General features: G+C 43.1%; 2 protein-coding genes across 3 annotated transcripts in view; one reads left to right on the forward strand and one right to left on the reverse strand.

Moving 5' to 3' along the window:
• Ncapd3 (non-SMC condensin II complex subunit D3) overlaps positions 1-17,201 on the forward strand; it is a 67,801-nt gene extending 50,600 nt beyond the window's left edge. The window contains exons 25-35 of the mRNA XM_028763931.1: positions 3,585-3,722; positions 3,992-4,125; positions 4,353-4,549; positions 7,123-7,233; positions 8,651-8,833; positions 9,288-9,445; positions 9,683-9,816; positions 10,516-10,593; positions 15,620-15,694; positions 15,784-15,844; positions 15,921-17,201. Of these exons, the coding sequence (XP_028619764.1) occupies positions 3,585-3,722; positions 3,992-4,125; positions 4,353-4,549; positions 7,123-7,233; positions 8,651-8,833; positions 9,288-9,445; positions 9,683-9,816; positions 10,516-10,593; positions 15,620-15,694; positions 15,784-15,844; positions 15,921-16,029 (1,378 nt within the window). The 3' untranslated portion in view covers positions 16,030-17,201. The remainder of the gene's footprint in view (positions 1-3,584; positions 3,723-3,991; positions 4,126-4,352; positions 4,550-7,122; positions 7,234-8,650; positions 8,834-9,287; positions 9,446-9,682; positions 9,817-10,515; positions 10,594-15,619; positions 15,695-15,783; positions 15,845-15,920) is intronic.
• Positions 17,202-19,208: 2,007 nt separating this feature from the next.
• Positions 19,209-21,350, reverse strand: part of Jam3 (junctional adhesion molecule 3) — a 56,793-nt gene continuing 54,651 nt past the window's right edge. For both annotated transcript variants that reach the window (XM_028763836.1, XM_028763838.1), the window contains exons 7-9: positions 20,973-21,102; positions 20,840-20,894; positions 19,209-20,187 (exon numbers count right to left, since the gene is read on the reverse strand). In XM_028763836.1, coding sequence (XP_028619669.1) covers positions 20,152-20,187; positions 20,840-20,894; positions 20,973-21,102 — 221 coding nt within the window. In that variant the 3' untranslated portion in view covers positions 19,209-20,151. The remainder of the gene's footprint in view (positions 20,188-20,839; positions 20,895-20,972; positions 21,103-21,350) is intronic.

A 21,350-nucleotide genomic window follows, 5' to 3' on the forward strand; every position in this document is an offset into this window, starting at 1 on the left:
TCAACACAGTTCTCAGCACCATACTTGGTGGCTTATAGCTATCTGTGGGATCTGGTTCCCTCTTCCAGTGTGTGTGAAGACAGAGCACTCATGTACATTAGATGGATGGATAGATACCTAGATAGATGCATAGATACAAAGTGTGACCCTGTCAAGCTGAAAAGCTTTATGGCAAAAGATACTATCATTCAAGCAAAATAACAGCTTAAAGAACGGGGGGTGGGTACAATTTAAACATCTGATAGAGCGATATTCTCTAGAATATGCAAAGAACCAAAAAAACAAAAACAAAAAAAAAGAATAAACATCTCAGTTTTAAAATGGGCAACAGAACTAATCAGAGTTCTCAAAAGATACACCACAAATGACCAAGAAGCACTTAAATGTTCAAGATTCTTAGCCATTGGAGAAATGCAAATTGAAACTACTTTGGCAATTTCATCTTACCGCAATCAGAATGGCCAAATTCAAACAGATGACAGCTCATACTGGAGAGGCTGTGTTTGGGGAAAGGGGGGACACTTACTCACTGCTGATAGGAGTCAGACTGACTTTGCCCCTATGAAAATCAGTGTGGAACTGCCTTGAGAATTGTACCTCAGGATCCCTCTATAACTTCATCAGGTATACACCCAAAGAACTCTGTGTCTTACTACAGCGATCTTACTCACTCATGCTCATTGCTGCTCTAGTTCTAATAGAGTTTAGAAACGCCCTCGCTGTCCATCAACTGGTGAATCAGGAATGAAACCGGTACATTTATACAATGGAATATTACTCAGCTGTTGAGAAAAGTAAAATCATGCATTTGGCAGGTAAGTGGGTAGAACTAGGAACATTTATCCTGAGTGAGGTGACGTGGCTGTTAGCTTTTAAGCTTTTCCTATCTGTGCTTCCAGCTGAATAACCACGGAGGCTAGCTACCTAGTAAAAGATGGCAGGGGAACAGGAACAAGGGCATCTCCTAGGGAAGGGGCAAAATAGACTGTAGTATTGTGGAGTGATCACAGGGAAATCAGAATCAAAAGAAGAGGTATGAGAAAACAGGATACAGGAAGGAATATGGGGAGGGACAGCTAACACTAACAGCCCTCTGACAAGCTATGTGGAAGCCTACTACTATAGAAGCTTCCTAAAACATATTCATATGTAAAAGGAATTTAAATGGAGTCACCATATTATGAGGAAAACAATACCAAAACTGAAATGCCCAGTTCCAGGAATGGGTTACAACTCGTGGAGTCCTTGGCTAAAGGCCTCCCATGGGCTTCCTCAAACGTCATAGACTATTGCCAATGCATTGGTTGTTCTTCAATCCTAATGCTAAGACCCTATTGTGGAGACACTTTGTAGTGTCAGCAAGCATGGAAGAGTCTTGCTAGTAACTGTCTAGAATCTTCACTCCTGCTGACTCACATTCATGGTACTGAAGGTACTCTGCATGCTGCTACCAGAGGAGAAAAGCAGTCATTGTCACTCAGCTACAAGCCCTGCAGCCTACAGTGACCTGTCAGCAGGGTACAATGGCTCAGATACAGTGGCACAAATGTTACGGGGGTTCTTAACTACTTTTTTAAAACTAGATTTAAGGCCCATACGCAAGATAGAGCCCATACCTGACACTGGTAAAGTAGGCAAGAACCTGAGACCAGTTAGGTAATGCCTAGGGGATATCCTAGTCCTGTTCTGCTAAGGGAAAGTAAGAATCAAATGACACTTTATGACATAGTGCTTGCTCAACACTCACCAGAGAAGCTTCTTGGAAAAGATGGTAATTAACATAGAATAGAGAGTGAGAGATTTTGGAATACTCAGTCCTAAGTCATGTCTTCATCAAAGCCCCAATCCTTAAGGCTTGGGGAGCTATGTGGAAGAGCAGAGAGAAAGATTGCAGGAGCCAGAGGTCATGGATGACTTCAAGGAAACTGTCTTCCAGATGAACTCTCAGACTGTGGCAACATGCAACCAGACTCCAGCACTGAGAAGGGGGGGTGGGCACAGTTCTACCCCTAACTGAGAATCTTTGCAATGAACACTGACAGGAGAGGGAAATGGGTTTCTTCAGTGGAGTGTCACTGGGTGTATCAACTGCACTCCAGGGCAGGCCCACGCTCTTGGGGTAGTTGGCCAATACAAAACAAACTCTGTTTTTTCTGGGTTTTTTTGTGCTTTTTAGAGGGTCAGGAGAAAGAACTTGAAGTTTGGTTGGTAGGGAAGTAGGGAGGAGGAGTTGGGAGAAGGGAATAAATAATATGATCAAAACATATAGTGTAGGAAAAAATTATGTTGTGCTTGGCACCATTTTTAGAAAACATTTTAAATAATTAAAAGAAAAGGTTATCCTGATAGCTTATTTCCTAGGCAGTACCTGATTGTCCTCTATAGAACTTTTAAAAACTAAGCTTATCTTACTTCGTGGTTTCTGAGCTCCCTGTTCTCAAATTTAATTGATATGCACAATATAAAACTAGTTAGATTCTCAGACTGATGAATACAACTTGGAAAAGTCAGTTTCCAGCAATGTCCTAATGCCTTCTAAAGCCAAGAACAAGACTTTAACAGTCAAGCTTGTCTCTGCTTGGGTGTCTCTGCTTGTTCCTGGTGGGTGGGACTCTCGGTTGAGCTATACTGTGAAACTAAAGCTCTGTTCCTAAGAGCCTGAATCAGCAAGCCCTGCCTCACCTGGGCGTTCCCTTAGCAAGCAGTTTTGGTGTTCATTCATTCCTATTGTGCTAACACAGAAATGGTTTGTCCTTCATTTCTGTATAGTCCTACGTGGTATTCATCAAATGTGTGGCATTGTGTGCAGCTGAAAGACTTTCAGCTTTGGAGCCACAGGTGCAAGGAAAGTGCCCAGAGCTTGTTGGTGATTCCAGAACTCGGGGACAGCCATTAATTCTCTGGAGAGTAGTGCTTCTAGCCCGATAGTGACGCTTTTATTCTCGCTATTCTTATTTCGAGTATTAAAATGAGTTTTTGCTCATCTCGTCATTGTGGGCAACAAGTTGAAGTTGGTGTACGAAAGGCACATGCTCATTTTCAGGTGATCATTATCACTGCATTAGCCACGAGGACCCAGGCCTCTGCTCGAAAGAGTTTTGGAGAAGTTGGTTTTTGCTTTCTATTAGAAGTTTAGCTGGGTAGTCACACCATATTTGAGTTTTGAAATAAAAGCTGACAGAGTAGAATAGAGAGATGGTCCAGAAGGTAAGACTGTACTTGCAGAGGACACAGTTCTATTCCTCAGCTCCAGGGATTTCGAAACCCTTTTTTTTTTTTTTCTGCCTCCTCAGGCTACACATCTGTAACATGTGGACATACCCCTACACATACATGCATGCACATACTTAAAAGTAGTAAATCTTAACAATAAAACCTGTTAAGGAAGGCATTTATACAGCCCTTAGCTTTGAAATGAAACGTTGAGCCTGGACAAACAAAGCAAGTAACATCATTGACTTGCTTTGAGCTGCTTGTTGGGATGTATTTAGAGTTCTGTGTTTTTCTGTGTGGCAGCAGAATTCTTAGTGACTCTGAAGACTGACCGTGAGTAATGAGTCCTCCTCTGCCTCTCTCCTTTGCAGCCTTGGGGAGTTCTGCCTGGCTCACTTGCTGCTGAAGAGGAACCCTACCATGTTTTTCCAGCACTTCATTGAGTGCATATTCTACTTCAACAGCTATGAGAAGCATGGGCAGTATAACAAGTTTGCCCAGTCCGAGAGGTGAGTGAATGGCTGTGGAGAGGTCTCTATCTCTCAGGAAGAGGTTCAGTAAGGCTCTGGAGTGCTGCCTGTGTCATATGCATAGGTTGGACACTGGCACTCACATGATATCTGCTTCAGTGGTCATTTGTTTTCTCGGCACAAAAGATAATGCCTATAATGACACTGGAGCCTCTCAGTGTCCTTGTCACACAACTTTGAGGTTTCTATATTTGAATCTTTGTCACCTATATCCACACAAGCAGTAATATTGTCCTGTTCTGCTCCAGGGGGAAGCTGCTGTTTTTGCTAAAGGGAAAGACAAACAAAGAGAAGCGAATGAGGATCTACAAGTTTCTTCTTGAGCACTTCACAGATGAGCAGCGATTCAATGTCACTTCCAAGATCTGTCTTAACATTTTGGGTAAGTATATCTGGTGTCTTTGAGATAAGTGTGTTCTTAAAATACTGTGTCGATGATAGCACAGAGGTCTGTACAGAAGACATGTCTGTTTTGTCCATCTTGGCATCAGTTATATCTCTTAGAACCCCAACCCTGTAACAGGACTGACTGTCACTTCCCTAGTTCTGTGAATTCATTTTCCCCTCTGGGCCAAGGGTTTCTCAGAGGCTGATCCTGTGTTCCCTCAGCATGCTTCACAGATGGCATCCTGCCCGTGGACATGGAAGCCAGTGAGTTGCTCTCAGATACCTTTGACGTCCTCAGCTCCAAGGAGATCAAACTATTGGCAATGAGAGCGCAGACATCCAAGGACCTCCTGGAGGAAGATGATGTGGCTCTGGCAAATGTGGTCATGCAGGAGGCCCATATGAAGATCATCTCACAGGTGTGTGCCCTCTGCTGCTCCACAGTGTGGGCTGGGCACCTGAGTCCCGGAGCTGTTCTTACCACTGGCTCTCCTGTGCTCAGCTGGTTGTGGTTCTGAAGTCTCTGCCTCTAGCTACAACTCATACCATGAGTGTGTGTCTACTTGCTTGCCTGGGTGTGCCATGGTGTCTCAAATTTACTATCAGAACTGAGTTAATCATTTCTCCTTGCTTGGTTTCTTCTCCCAGTCTGTTGCAGGGAATGGAACAATTATATACCAAAGGTATATGCACCCGAAACTTCCTTTTTAGGTAGTTTGTAATACAGCCAAAGACAGAAGAGGAGTCTGGCATGCCAAGAGTATTTTTGGGTTGACCAAAGATGTCAAATTAGAAATTCAATGACTGGAACAACCTAGGCCCCATAGCCCTCAGCAGGCTCCATGTAATTGTACCTAATTTGGTTTGTATTTCCCACCTGATCCCTAGAAGCTTCTGATCCCAACGAAATGGATTTTCATTACACCCATTCAACAAGATCCAGATCTTCTCTGTTTTGCTTGCATGCCCTTCTCTTTTGCCTTTCTGGTGATTGTTTCTTAAGCCTGTGTCATTTCCTGTCACTACCCTTTCTGTTACTGTTTTTTCTCTTGTCAGAGAAGTCATTCTTTAACCAAATTATTCTCTGTAAAATACACTGAAAATGGCTGCTGAGGCAGCAAGAAACTTCCAGGGAGAATGGATTGTAGATGATCTGTGGTATCGAACATTTAGTTCTTTGTGAACACTCAAGGAATTTTTTTATTAAAGCTGGTAACAGTTGGGGCTGGAAAAAGGGCTCAGCAGTTAAGAGCACTTGCTGTTCCCTGCACCCACATGGAAACTCACAGTGGCTTTAACTGGTGTTCCAGGGATTCCAGTGCACTTCTGAGTTCTGCAGGCTGCTGTATACATGAAACAGTACACATATGAAATAAGTGGTTTTTTTTTTTTAAAGAAATGTAAAAATATCAGATATTATGTAACTCTAAGCTACCTTGGCGGTGCTCTGTCACCTCCTGGATTAAAATCCAGATTCTCAGGGATAGAAAACTGCCCGCCCTACCTCATTTCTTCCCTTTCTCCTCAGATGTGTTCTGTTCCATGCCTTTGACATACGTTCTTCTGTCTGAGTCAGTATTCTCAAACTTTCAAATGCTAGGACCCTTCAGTACAGTTACTTATGTCATTATGACTCCCAACCATAAAATTACTTTGCTACTTCATAGCTGAAATTTTGCTATTTTTCTGACTTGTAAAGTAAACATCTGATATGCAGAATATCCGATATGTGACCTTTGTGGGTTAAGAACCATTGGTCTGAGTGCTCACTCTCTCCACACAAAACTGCCCTCTCCCATTCTAATCCCCACACATCTGAAGCAACATCACAAAGTTTCCTCTGGTGCACATCCTTGCCTACTCCTGTCTTTCCCAGTATCCTTCCTCTCCATCAGTCCCCAGCTCCTACAGCTTGTCCTCTCCAGCCGTTTACCACAACACACACTGGTTAGGACACAGTGTAAGGACAGAAACTCTTGATGTCTTTTCTGTGTCTCTGGAGGTTAGCTTGTGTCCAGGACAGAGAATGTTCTTGATGATACTTGTTGAGTACATTTAGGCCACATTTAATGACAGTGACTAAGCTTACTGTATTTTCAGATGCATGTTTATTAGCTTGTGTATTTCTCCACTTGTTATCCTGTTTTAGGGACTCTGACCCAAAGCTTCAGAAATAAGTGGCATACAAGCAAGAAACCCTGTTAGTTTTAAATGAAGAGAAAGAATACATTTCAGCTTCAGAAAGATAATCTTACATATGTGGAATAATATAATGAATTATTTTTAATTCTTAGATTTATTGCACAATATCTTGGATACTGATCATTTAAATCATATAGTTTGCTTATTTGCCTATTTGCTTTTTTAAAAGGTCTTATCATGTGATTCAGGTTGGCCTAGACCTCTTGATCTTCCTTCCTCAGCCTCCTGAGTGCTGAGATTATAAGGCCCAGGTCATCACACCCCATTAACTTTCAAAAATGTATACAGAGTTATATATACATAGAAAAAAAAAGGCAGGCACATATGTGCATTCATGAGCACTTGCATACCCACACATACATGTGCACACTTACCCAACTATAGATCATTGTCTTTTTACACACACAAGATTATAATGTATCTCTCTGGTGGTCACATGACCAGAATGTCTTTCAAAAGCAAGGATACATAGTGGATCAGAGCCAAGGGTCCATCAGGGTTGTGTGGAGACTGAAGCTTTTTGTCAAGTTCTTCAGTGTATCTCTTACTCCTTTTTTTACTGTAGAATGGAGAAGTGTTACTATGCATTCTGCTTTTCAGGCCTGTATGTGCTGTGGTGCTTAAAGTGTGATGACAAGCCGCGCAAGCGCTTCATTTCCAGGATCCTAGTCAAATGGCAAATGGGCTTCTGTAGCTGCCAGATTTGATGTACTTAAAGAAGTAGATGAAGGAAAAGTTATTCTTCAGATGTATGTGCATCCAAAGCATGCTTTTGTGTATGTTCCTGCAGGTTCAAAAGAGGAATTTCATAGAGAATATTATTCCAATCATCATCTCCCTGAAGACTCTGCTGGAGAAAAATAAGATCCCTGCTTTGAGGGAACTCATGAACTACCTCAGGGTAAATGAGGAGCTTGCCCTGTGGGGTTTTCCTCCCAAGCCCCACTGCCCCAGGTTCATTGCTTAGTCTAGACAGTGAATGGCAAGAACTCAGAATGCTAGGAAGCATAGTCTGTAGAAGTGGACCTAGCAGGCTGCTGAGGACGTTGAGGTACTGAAGGGTGTAGCCACGAATACCATTGAGGTTGCTGTCTGTTTCTCAGGCCACCGAGCTTTTAAAGCATATGTTCATGTCTTGAACCTTCCTTGGGAATATGTTCCAATCTAAAGGTGTTCTCAACTAAAGCTGAGGACAAGGCTTGCCCTAGTTCGTCCTGACAGGATGAGGTGGAAATTGGATATCACATTTAATGTTGGGTGTTTGATTTGAGGCAGGATGTCACGGCCCTGTGGCAATATCATACACACATGGATAAAGTGTTATCTTGAGACAGCTCCTGTTGCTGGGTTGTCTGTAAAGTAGAGGACCAGGAGAAGCTGCCTCAGCAAAGCTGGGATGTATTTGCTTATAATACAGCTCAGAGCAAAGCCTCAGGCTTCTGACAAAAAACATTCAGAAAGAAATGGCACATTTTCTCCTTTAGTTTAGCAGCTTTTTCTTGGTTCACATTTGTTTTTCTTCAAAAAGAAAAAGAGAGAGACAGAGAGAGAAGGAAAGAAAGAGGAAAAGAAAAGAAAAGAAAAGAAAAAAATCTTGATACTGACAAGATAGCTCAGCAGATAAAGGTGCTTGCCACAAGCCACATACTGAAAACTTACACACCAGTAACTTTTCCTCTGACTTAAAATGTTTTTTTTTTTTTTGAAAAATTGGAAAAGTTTCTTCGAGGACTGTAGCAAAATTATCCTAAATATAATTTTTCAAATAGTTTTGCATCCTAGGGAAGATCAGATGGGAGAGCTGAGCTCACTTTACAGAGAACATGAGAATTTTGTTTTCGTTTCTTTTGTTTTTTTGTGACATACCTCTCTCCCTCCTGGGCACCCATGGATAAAGTTGCTGTGGACACTAGAAGCTTCCAGACTGTATAACCTCTGTGACCTCTACACGGTCCTCTCTCATCAAGAGCATGGCAGCTACACAGGAAACTTCCCAAGAGACCACAGCTGTTAGCTAACTAATAATCATGATCAACTCAGTGTCTCCTCAGGAAAATGCCATCATTTTGAGTAACTTGCAGGCAGAGTTCAAGGCTGGGCTGATCTATGGAGTGAGTTCCAGAACAGCCAGGGCTACACAGAGAAACCCTGTCATGAGTGGGAAGAGGGGAACTCTGCCATGTGGCTTGAGTTGGTCTAGAATTCCTGCCCTTCGGTCTTACCTGCTCTGGTTCTGGAGTTGGAGGTGTGCACCATACCAATAAGGCCTCACTTTTTATGGGAAAAGGCACTAAAGGATGCTTCTGGATCTGTTTCAGGAAGTAATGCAGGATTATCGGGATGAAATCAAAGATTTCTTTGCAGTTGACAAACAGCTGGCATCTGAACTTGAGTATGACATGAAGAAGTACAATGAGCAGCTAGCCCAGGAGCAAGCTCTGTCAGAAAATGCCAGTGCAGCCAAACTGCCTGAAGACAGTGACCAGGTGCCCTCTGCGCAGGTGGGTGATGGACACACCAGTAGCTCAGTGGTTATCTTTCCCCAGTCCCTGGGAGGGAACTTTGCCTGGAAAATTGTGGGCTCATCAGAATGCATGAGTTTCCAGTAGGTACACTGGCAGAGCACAGCACTTGTGATGTTTGATTTCTGTAACCACCTCCTCCTGCATCTCTCCACAGATGTGTCTTGTGTATTGTTTCTGCTCTGTAGAGCTTATTGTCTGCAAAGGCATTTCTGAGTATAGCTGTAGGCTCACATTCTACCTTGGGGAAATCCACATAGATATTCTATATTAAAAACTGAGAGTGACAAGCCTGCCCTGACATCTGTGTGTAGCAGTTTGCCACAGCTGTTTTAAAGAGAAAGTGTAGCTGTCCCTGCACATAGGTTTTAAAGTGGATTATTTATGCACTTCTTATAGCAAACGATGATATTCTTGTTCACTCTTGTGATAGGTTGCTCCAGACTTACAAACTGTACCTGCTGCTGCTGGCCAGGACAATGCTCGCATGCCTCTAGCCCAGAGCCGGCCTTCAGCACCTGGGTCCAGCTTCACACCAATTTTGCCTCCCATATCTGAAAATGGACCTCTGCAGATGATGTCCAATACCAGGTAGGGAGCCCACTGAGCCAGCAGCAGCCCCAGCTGTGGCATTCTCATAGGCATCTCTTCGTTCCCACCAGGCCAGAACTGCCTCATCACTGTTTGTACCAACCCCTCACACTACATGCTTCCCTGAGAGGCTGGGAAGAGGATGGTTGAGCAGTACATCAGAAGAGAAGTGGGCAGGGACTGATGCTCCCAGGATGGTCTGACTTGGAGTCAGCATCTGGCATCTTGTCTCTGTAGGCCCATGTCTCTGAGTACCATCGCCATCCTGAATTCAGTCAAGAAAGCTGTTGCATCGAAGAGAAGGACACGCAGTTTAGGAGCCTTGCCGTTTAATGTAGAGACCGGAAGCCCAGAAAACCCCTCCAGCAATGGTAAGCCTTATGGTTGAGCATGTACAGTTCAGAAGTGATCCTCCTTCCTTTTTTAAATGTTTTCTATTGACTTAAATAGCATTAATTGGAGATTTCAGATTAAGGCTGAGAAAATGAATGTCCTGTGCTAAGGGGTTTGGGGAATGGTGTGTTAAAGTCAGCTTGCTCCTTAGGTACACAGGCCTGTGAGACATGCAGTGGAAATGTCACCTCAAGATTTTCAGAACTCTTGTCCTTAAACTGGAAGTACTGAGACTTGTGTTACTACCCTATTCATAGAAGCATACTTGATACTTTTTTATGTAAATGACACAGTAAAATAACCTTATAAGTATAGCCTTGTATGGAAAATTATTTCCAGTGACTATGGCCAAAGTATTTATAAACCTTAAGCTGGGTTTAAAGTAATAAATAATTTAAACATACACACATACACATAAAGACTTTATATTGCCAAACTATCAAAAACATAAGTTTAATATGGGTTTACCTTCTACTTCCTTAAGTGCTATGAATATGAACGTTGCCTGAAGCTTTAATGTTTACTTGCATTGCTTTCTTAACTTCTGTGGCCTATCTATATGTCACTTGAAACATTGGGAATTTTAACTTTTCACATGTATTGTGGGTTTTGTTGTTGTTTTCTGTATGATGTTGCTTTGGGCTTTTGTACTGATAGACTCTTCTGTTTTATCCTAGCATCTTCCTTAAGCTTGGAGCAGAAGTCTGATAGAGCTGTCAAACATGTAACTAAACGGGCAATCAGCACCCCAGAGAGTAAGTAACTAACTGGAATAAGCTAGTTTTTCCAGTCCTTCCCTACAGTTGCCTACGTAGTAACACTGGTGGTGGATCTTCTTTATAAAACAGTAACCTCCTTGTAAAATATCCTTATCCTTGGCTGCTGATGCTCTCTGGACTACTGTCCAAATTATGTGTGTCATGATGATTGTCAGTAGCTGATAGAAAATGTATTGAATATGAAACATTCATCCCAGTGTTGTGCATGTATTAACTCAGTCCATGTATGACCACTGTTGACTGGGGGGACAGATAGGTCAGGTCATAGCCCAACAGTGACATTGTGGAAGTAGCCCTCTGCTGCTCTAGGTATACTGGGAAGTGCTAGTCTGTTTTGCCCTAGGTTGTGGTCAGGGTTTGATCCTACATTTATCTTGTGTGCTCTAGGGTTCTACCCTGGTGACACATCAAGACTCCAGGTTCAGTGATGTGTTGAAGATCACACTCCAGCTATGCCAAGAGTCTGAGTGTCTCTTCCTTATTGGATGTTTGTTCCTAATGTTCTAAGTTAGAACAGTTAGCGTCTTGTCACTAACCGAATAAAAGCTCTTATTTGGAGAGAACTATTATTCAGGTAGAAGACCCTTATGTTTGGCACAAGTAGTGTTTGCAATTTCAGATATCTTTAGAGTTTTTTTTATATATTTGCATATTTTTAATGAGCTATCTTTGGCATGGGACCCAAAAATTCATTTATGTCTGATACGGATGTAGTAATATTACTAAAACATCCCGGCGTGGGGTTTTACCTGCCTTAGACTATTTATGTTCCCAGATCACGCACACACAGGCTTTATATTTTTAAATATAAAATATATTTTAAATATATTTTATTTAAATATATTTAAAATATATTTTATATTTTTAAATATAAAGCTGGGCAGCTGCCTACCCTTCATGCTGTTATAGTATGGTTTCATCGTTCCATCTGGGTTGCTCTTAGCTCCTATTGGCCATGCCACAGGGCCACATCTTCTTTACTCCTACCACATGGCATCTCTCTCTCTCCCTCCTGCAAGTTCTTCTTCCATGCCTGCTCCTTCCTTCTTCTCTGTCCTGCTCCTTCCTCTAAGCCCGCCAAAACCCAACCCCACCTAGCTCTCTCCTGCCCAGCTATTGGCTGTTGGTTCTTTATTTGCCAATCAAATTAACTGGAGGCAGGGTTACTTGATGTCTTACCTGTGGATTCTCTCCTCTCCAGGACACCACTCTTGGGGCCCATAAATTAGTATTAGAATACAAGCAGCATTAGGCCAACCTACTACATACGTACCCCCAAACAAATAGCCTAGAGTAATTTTAGACAGTTCATGCAGTTTGCTTGTGTTTTAACTGTCACCATCATGTGAGGTCAGTGTAAAATTCTCCACTTTTACTTGATGTCAAATTATTGCACTGAAAATAATTCAGATTTTAGGTCATTTCCGATTTTCACTTTTTACAATTGTCATTGTTCAGCTTGTACTCTTGAGACCACTGTCTGACATGTATACTCTGCCGTTGCGCACCCCTTGTTCCCTGCCCAAGTTGTCCACGCCAGAGTGCCTGTGTCAAACCACTCTTCCTCGTCAGAGTCTTCCTCTAGCATGCCCCTCTCCTTGCTGCTTCATGCTGAAAGGCCCTAGGCCTCTTGCTGTTGCACCCCACACTTCAGGCTTCATTCTTTCTGTCCTCGATGGGTTTCCAAGCTGTTTTACTCCTGTCTTCATGAGACTAGCCACAGAGCGCATGGATACATGTCCCAGAGACCTGTTCAAAAACACCAGATTGTGGCCTCTGTGCTGGAGGCTTTTCTGTCAGCTTCCATAGTGCAGCAGTGACGAGGCACTCCTGCCTTAAGCCCACGTACTTTCCCAACATACCACATGGATTCTGGCTACTTGCCATTTTATTAACTTATGTCTTGCAGTATTTAAGAGGCTATACCTAATTGCTCTTCAGGACTCCTTTTTAAGGCAGATGATGAATGAACAGAATTCCCACCCTGCATTTCCTTAGATAACTGGATCGAGGCAGTTTTTGACAGTAAGACAGTAACTTTGACTTACTGGGTACCAGCAGGTATGACATTAGATATGTAAAATTGTCCTCCTCTTTCAGAGAGGTTTTTATGATGAGTGTTCTGGCTCGGGGTAACCAAGTACTTCTATTTTGGCAAATAGGTACCATATGCTGTTGGAGCAGAACACATGTACCTCATTTCAGCTTTGCGTATCCCATGAGCTTCTGATGTCAATCTTGAGTTGGTTTCCTGGCAGCACGAGTTGCTTAGCAGTGAAATCTGGTGCGGTACACTAATGCTGCTTTAATTTGCATGTAAGGACTTGGCTTTCATAGAAAATCAAACTCCCGTGTCATTAGGTCGTGACACTACTTGTTCTTTCTCTGGATGTTGATACAATTTCTGCCCATCTATATTTTGAACCAGGAAGGAATGCTTAAAGGCCCATTCTCTGCTTCCTGGAAGAATGTTCAGAGCATGCGGTGCTGCGTCAGCATGATCACAGCTACCCATTGCTTGCTGGGAGCTGTCCCTTCTGATGAGGCAGATACCTGATCTCCTCTGTTCTCACTCCCATTTCCCTATGGCTGAGCACACTTCTTCCCTGTGTATATTGGCCATGTGTACTTTGAGAAGTTGTTCAGTTAATGTGCCCATTTATTCACTGGATTTTGTCCATTAGTGTTTAATTCTTTATATGCTGTGAATATTAATGTCATCAGAGGTACAACTGACACAGATTTCAGCCTGTCCTGTCTCTTAAGTCTGTGGTTTGCTTTGCTGGGTAGAACTTTGTGGCTTCATTCAATCCCATTCCTCAGGTCTTGATATTTCTTGAGTTCCTGGAATCCTATTCAGAAAGTCATTGTTCATGTTGTACCTTGAAATCCTGCCACCCCCAGTGTCTCCTAGCAGTTTCAGAGTCTTACATGGAGGCCTTTGCTCTGTTTCCAGAGGATTTAGTCTACTCTTGTTCTACAGTCAGAGCCTGTTGTCTCGAGCTGCCTCCTTGTTGAAGATAGTGATTTCTCTCCTTCATTTTAAAGCGCCTTTGTTGAAAATCAGGAGTCTCCAGCTGTCCAGGTTGATGTTGGCTCCTCTGCTCAGCTGAGCTGCGGCCCTGCCACTGCCCTAGGTCTGTGTAGTCTAATTGCAATCAGGCACTGCTGTTACTCCAGCACTGTGCTCTCCTTTCTGTTACTTTGACAATTTAGGAGTCTTTTCTTCTTTCACATGAATCCTAGAATCTTTTTTGTTTGTTTCTGCAAATATCAATGGAATTTTGGTAAAGAGTCACTGAATCTGTATTTATTTTGGTGATCCATTGATTTTCATAATGTGGATTCTGGTGACCCATAAACATGGGAAGTCCTGTCTTTTTGGCCATGAGTTTAACCTTTAATAGCTGAGCCAGCCATCTCTTCATCCCACACAGGAAGACTTTTATCATCTGACATATTTTTTTCATTCAGTAATTTATAGTAGTTATTGTGGAAGTTCCCCCAGCCTCCTATCAGACATTCCTAATTTTTGTTTTTGGCTAATATGAATGAAATCATTTTTCTGATTACACATTCTGCCTTTGATTCTGAGCAGAGTGCACTAGAGCCATGAGAATCACCCAGGATGCTTAGAGGCTTGCAGCTGGGAGAGCCAGTGTGCCTGTGAGGGGAAGATTCCTAAACCAGTGTCAATAGATCTCCAGGGACAGAAACAAGCAGCCAAGCTCTGCTTGATGGTAGCAGCAAAAGACGGGATTGTCTGCAGTATGTTAACAGAGCCTGAGTCGCTGCTGTGGTGCAGCTCTGCAGTGGATGTTAGCATGTTTCCATCCGTGACAGGTCATTGTGTGCTCCTCACAAGGACAGTGTGGGAAATGTGGGCTCTGGAGCCAGCCTCATACTTGTGCCCATAGGGATGCAGCATGTGGCTGGGCTTGTACACACAACACCAAGGCTATAGCTATCAGATTCTGGGATGGGGCAGGTACAGGTAACAGAGCAGTTGAATGAGCACATGGGTGTGACAGGCTAGGACTGCTGAAGAAAGGTCAACCATATGCCTGGTGGACACAAGTGGATTACACCATGTTTGTGAAATCTCTTGAGTTTATAGAGATGGGTTGGGCTAGCTCAAAATGATAGATTTTAGGGTCTCTTTGATGGACAGAGCCTCATCAAGGTTCCTAACTGACACACTAGCTTTACCTGTTCTTTACATCAGCTTGATTCCAGTAACATAAGGGATTATATTATAGCTAATAAATTATTTCCTTGGCACTTATCTTGTATCAGATACTGTGTTAAAACACTTTGCATCTTGTATTAACTGACCGGAAATGACTTGAATTTCTGCTGGTGTAAAAGCCAGAACACAATCCCAGTGTACTTTGCTGTATTTGGCTGGGGAGGCCTTAAAGGTCAGGGACATACATAAAAGGTCAAGAGTAGGCTGAAAAGACTAAGATACTTATGGAGAGCAAGGATGGAGACAAGGAAGAAGTGATGCTTGAGCGGCACCAGGGACAGAGTGGCTACTGATTTTATATAGAGATGTAGTCCAAGGTTCTGGCCAGTTAAAGCCTTAGAGAACCACGTATCCATCCTTCCAGTGTATAGGGACAAGAAAGAAATGCAATGGGGCGTAAATAAGGAGAGATACAGTAGGTGTACTGCCTGTAGGTGAGAATAGGAAATGTAGGTCACCTCCATGTAGGCAGTCACTGAAGGACGAGGTGAGGCGCTTCAAGTCTGAAAACAAAGGTGTCGGCTGCAGTGCAAGCTTTGAAGGGCCCTCCCTGGTGGGAAGAGAAAGTCAGTGTTTCAGTCTGCATAAAGTCCTGAGGCAAGCCGAAGCTTTTGATGAATGCCCATCTTTGTGAGTGACCTAGGGGCTAGCAGTGAAGACCAGAAGAACCCATGGCAAACTCATACATAAGTCCCTGCATTTGATGTCTGTGTGTTACAGGAGTTTTATTACCACTGTTCTCCCTTTCCCCAGATTCCATCAGTGATGTCACATTTGGAGCAGGGGTCAGTTACATAGGGACACCAACAACTTCGTTTTTTACCAAAGGTAAGTTCTTGGTTTTCTTCTGGTCAGCACAACCACTGCCTCAGAAATTCTGAGAAAACTAAATTTCTTTGTGTTTGACTCCTTTTCAGAGAAACTTGAAGCCCAGGAACAAGGAAATGACATTTTATGTTTATCAATGCTTGATAAAAGGTAAGTTTTGGGATGTGGCTTTTTGGTTGAGCATTTTTTGTTGTTGAACTGTTGACTGCATGGTTTCCTTCTCTAGGCCTCCACAGTCTCCACAGTGGAATATAAAGTCTCCAGCCAGGAACCAGGGCAACCCAAGATCCAGCAGGAGGTCCCTTCCCAAGTCCCCCCTGAAGACAGCCAACTGAGACCTGTGGGAATATTTGTATTTCCTGTGTGGAAGGGGAAAGAAAGGTGTGGCCTGCATCCACATGGGAGTGAGTGCACACTGCCACCTCCTGTCTAGGACACCAGTGCAGCTTTGTGCAGCTTCTGCTTGGCTTACCAACCTTTCATATTTCTCTTTGTATCATTGCAGTTGAGATTTGTAAATAGGGAAATGATGACTTTCTCACAGTAACATTAAGCTATTTAATACTGGGATATCTATTTGAGTATGAAACCTTCTGTGGTAAGTTACAGTCTGGTCTTTAAGGAACACAATTTTAGATACCAGCTTTCTTCTGTATAACTCGTGTCTATAGCTTGTGTTTCAATATAATAGAATGTCCCCAGCTAATGGCAACATTTTGCAATATTTTTCTATTATTTATAATTGCAAATTTTTATTAAAAGAGGTGTACAGTCTTTCTAAAACAAAGTAATAAAGGTCAAATATAAATATAACATAGCATTTAGTACAATTTTTCTGGTTTTGAAACAAGGCTTTATTGATGGTCTTCTTACCATTGCATTAAATATTTAAAATCAGTTTTTTCCCCTTAGGGTTTATTTAGTTAATCTGCCCACCTGCCCTTGTTCCCATATAGAAACTTTGTCTCTCTTGTGTCCCAACAGCCATCTCCAATAGTACTTCAGGTAAGTAAAGCCTGCTTCTGATGGAATGGCTTCTTGACCCTTAGACAGAGCAGTAGTACTAATACGTGAAACTGCTAAGAACTCCTGCACCACTGGGCATGGTGTGAGTCTCCTGTACAGACAGGTACTGTCTCAGGAGCCTGAAGAGATGGGATTGAATGCTCTGCCTTTTTGGAGACAAGCATCTCATGTTGAACTGGACTCAGACGGTCCATTTCTTGTCTCAGCCTTCTGAGTAACTGGGACAGTAGGCATGCTCTACCATACCTTCCTCCTACCCCATGCTAACCCAGATCCGTGCACGTCTAGGCAAGCCCTCTACCACTGGTCCCTGTACTCTGTCATAAAGAAGCTCTGACAGTTGGCACAAGTGTCACAGGTGCTCTTGAGTGAACCACCTTGGCTGCAGTACAAGTGCTGATTTCTTAGCATGAATGAGTATGTGCGTAACCAAATGCTAAGAATGCAGGGCAAACCTAATAAAAAGAAAATGGTTTCATTTTGTTTGGTTTTTTTTTTTTTAAGTTTTTATAAATGAGTGAGGTGGGTTGTTTTGTTTGCTTTTTCCAAATAACTATAAGACTTTTGGGTCTCGGTTTGAGCTTAGAATTCAGGTCTTTGTTTAAACTTAGAATTCACTGCCCCAGGGCGCATTCCGGGAAGAGTACATTCCTTAAGTCAGAGGACACTTGCTGGATTAACGTTCAGAGGAAGGAGGAGAGAGGCTGATTAACATTCCTCAGACCACAGGGAAGGAACCCACCTGCGGGTGAGAAGGGCCCAGAACACCTAGACACATTCCAGGAATCAGGAAGCTGGGGCCTTAACATAATAAACCTGGGCAAATGGAGGACGCTCCTTGTCATAATCTGAGTCACCTAGAGACGTGACCTGGAAAGGTCAGACTTTGTGGTTTGCCCTCGTGAACTCTATATAAGAACTACTCCCAGCTTTTGTTCCAGGCTCTCTTGTCTGCATGCGAGAGAGTCCCAGTGCACTGGAATCATTAATCCTCATGTTACTGCAGCAAACACTGTGTTACTGTGTGTTTCTGTGGGAGTGCATCCCCTGGTTTTGGATCCTAGAGTCCAAATTGCAAGTGTGTTAGTACAAGTCTGTTAACACCTATGAACAATTTCAACATCAGTGGCCAACACCAGCCTCTTTCGAGTTTCTTCAGTCACATTCACATTGTACAGGTAAGTGAGTGCTCTCTGATTGTGTCAGTCCCAGGCCACTGCTTTCCAGGCTCACGTGTTGCTTTGTCAAACTTAGTTCCCATGGCACTATGAAAGAAGGCTTTAGGACGTAGAGGAGTAAAAGAGGGGGCAACATGGCTACCCTATTGCTGTGACAGCCACTGGAAGGCCAGTGTCCTATCCCACCACCCCACTCCACCCCACTAGAGTGGCAGCCATCCTCTTCTCCCAAGAGGAAGGTAGAAGAGGGACAATATTATCTAAGACGCAAAGGCAAGAGAGACCAGGCACCCCTGAGCAGGCACAGAAACACTGCCTGGCTGTTTCTGCTAACATCTTAGCATTCAGCCTTCAACCTAACTTGGGAAAAAAAATGTGCCTCACGTAGTCAATGAAATCAGGAAGAGAAATAGAAAAAAAGAAGTTGAAGTATAAAGAAATTAAGATGACAAAGTGTCTAACTTCTCCATAAAAATCACCCTGTAGGTAGAAGGTAGGATCAGGGACTCCTTTAGATGCTCCTGGCTTCTAACCACTTCCTATCATGAGTCTAGCATGTGTTTGAAACCAAGTATTTGAGACCAAGAACATCTATTCTTGAAGAACAAAGGCTTTTGAATGGTGTTTCTAATATCCCATAAAATGAGCAGTGTCTGGGACAGATAAAAGGTTTACAATAAAAATTAGAAACTGCTTTTGGTCAGACACTGCTCTGCTCACCATCAGGCTTTGTCCCCTGGCTATACTTTCTGATATTCTTCAAAGAGCTGTGCTGGACATAACGGCTTGTCATGGAGGAGACAGCCTGCAGTGCCGAGACTTTCATCACAACAAAGAATCTTTTTTTTTTAAATATTACTGTAGTTGACATGTTCAGTTTCAAAATTGCCTTTGGTCTCAGATACACTTATCAACGAAACAAATATTTAAAATGATTTTTTTACAAGCAAGTGCACTGGCTTTGTCTTATAAGCTACCCAAAAGAGACTAGGGTTCTGTCACTCAAAGACTAGGAACCACTGGCCACCAGCCTTCCTCAGCTTCCTGCCTAAGACCAGCCCAGAATACTACCAGTGACCATTTTAATCAGATACGGAGCCGAGGTCAGGGCTGTGCAGGTGTAAGTGGACATTCCATCCCACACAAGTTAGAAATCATGAGAAGTGACTTAGCTAACCCTGAGACCACCCAACTAGGACTGCACAGGGCCTCCCTTGGGGTAGGATATCTTAAGATTTCAGGATGAGGCCATTCAAAACTAGCCCAGAAGTTCCCAGAGTTTCTTGATTAAAAAAAGATACAAGCATGACTAGATTGGAATTCTTTAATGGTTTCCTAAGCAACAGTGGTCAGACAGAGTAAGTTTTCTTATGAAAAATGCTAAAACTTCTTTTGAACAAAGGAATATTCAGCCAGCCTCCTTAAGAAAATTCCTTAAAAGACTTTATTACTGGTATTTTCCAATTGAACACTAGCAGCCTGAGCCTTCTACCTTAGGTTGAACTCTTAAAAAAATAAGTTTTGAAACACTGTATGGCAATATATTTACAGTTTATATAGAAATTTTCAATAATCAAAATACATCTTTAGCAAAAATTTAGAATGTTAAATTTTTATAAAATAAGCAAGACCAATAGAAAAGAAGATTTCAGTACCATTTCAGACTTAGCTTAAGACAGAGGTTCTCCTAACTCTTGGGAAGGAGAGTTCCTTCTTCCCAGCAAACAATTTCACCTTTCTGATTTGGGTTTTTATAAAATGTTGATCCAAACAGACTCTCCCAGGATGGAAATGACAATACTGGTCAATCAACAGAGGCAACACGGTGGGTCAGGGTCCAGGGAGCAAGGCACTGCCTGCAGACCTTCCAGGGGTACTGTCACAGGCATCAGGCAACACTGCTGCTGCAGCCTAGCGCCTCATCCTCTCGCCAGTGTTGTCCTGGCAGCTAAACACCCTGGGGCAAAAACAGTCCAAATTGCCCTGCACAGGAGAACTGAGACCAGAAAGGCCTTGAAGATCACCCTAATCCCCATAAGGTGATCAGGCTAGCAACAGTCTAGGTGTCCAGATCCATCTTCAGGAGGATTTCTTTTATTCTTGTGGCTTGTTAAAGAGGAAGGAAGGGATCATCAAGTTTGGCCAAAACAAAAAGCTTCTGCTCATCTAGCTTTGTTTGGGTGCTCTGCTCACAGCAGCCCCTGACCAGTTTCCAATAGAGGTTCTTGCATGTGCTCTCCCAGCCGACAGGTCTCAGATAACAAAGGAAGATTTGTGTCTGAAGTCACCCTGCAAAGGCAGCACAAAGAATCAATTCAAGGGCTTTGTTGGTTGGTGTTTGACATACACTGGTCAAATCAAATATAAGCTAATCTTGTCCTCCAAAATTGAAACCGGAGCAAAACTGAAAGACGAACTAACTCCTCAGTCTTCAGCAATAACCTCTATAAGCACTCATGAGCTGGTGAGGGAAAAGCTATCTATTAGTATTCTGTCTAAACTCCACCTCCACAGTTACCTGGCACTGGCCAGGTACGCTCCTCCCCACAGTTACCTGGCAACAGCCAGGTAGGCCTGCCCACTATAAAAGGAGCTGCTTGCCCCTCCTCTCTCTCTTGTTCCTCTCTGGTTCCCTTGGCCCCACGCCTGCAGGCTCCCCTCTCCCCTTCCCTCTTCTCTTCCCCCTCTCCACGTGGTCATGGCCGGCCTCTACTTCTCTACTCTCTCTCCTCTTGCTCTCTTCCCTCCGTCCCGAATAAACTCCCCCTCGTGGAACCGTCTGGTCTGCTGTGATCTGTCCAAGCTAAGCCCAGAAAATCTTTTCACTATCAAGCTCAGGGAGTAGACTTAACTCCCAGGACCCTGAAAGCCACTGGGTCTCCAAGCAGAAGGTAATTTTCCTGTCAGGAAACACCTGAACCACTAGGGTCTCTGCTCTTACCTCCTCACTTGTCCGGATGTAGTTAACTCCATCGTGCTTCCCTGGGCTTTTGTAACTGTGAATACAAGAGGACAGCTCAGTGGTACAGCTACACCAGTAACACAAGTCTGAAGCTCAGACAAGGCACATGTACCTCTCTCCATCTTGTTTACTACTGAAGAAGCAGCCTCGTCTGTACGCACAGCAGATGCCCATGGTGATCACAGCAAGAACAATAAGGACAACCAGGACTCCCCCGATAATCCCAGCAATGTTCAGATCATCTGCAGAAAAAGTTTGTAGACAGATGGTATGGTCTATCAAAAGATCTTGACCCTGTTAGCTTACTTTTCCAACTCCTATGCTGACCCATTTACCCCTCTGTCCAGTCATGCCTACTCTAGCCAGAAAAGGAAACTGATGAAACTAGCCCATTAACATCTCTCTGGATAAGAAAATACAAGCTACCATAACCCCTGATACCATAAAGCATACTGGGATGTGGATGGGTCAAATGCAGTTATACTCAAAG

Source organism: Grammomys surdaster, unplaced genomic scaffold (genome assembly GCF_004785775.1).
Source record: "Grammomys surdaster isolate TR1022 unplaced genomic scaffold, NIH_TR_1.0 140, whole genome shotgun sequence".
Taxonomy (NCBI): Eukaryota; Metazoa; Chordata; class Mammalia; order Rodentia; family Muridae; genus Grammomys; species Grammomys surdaster.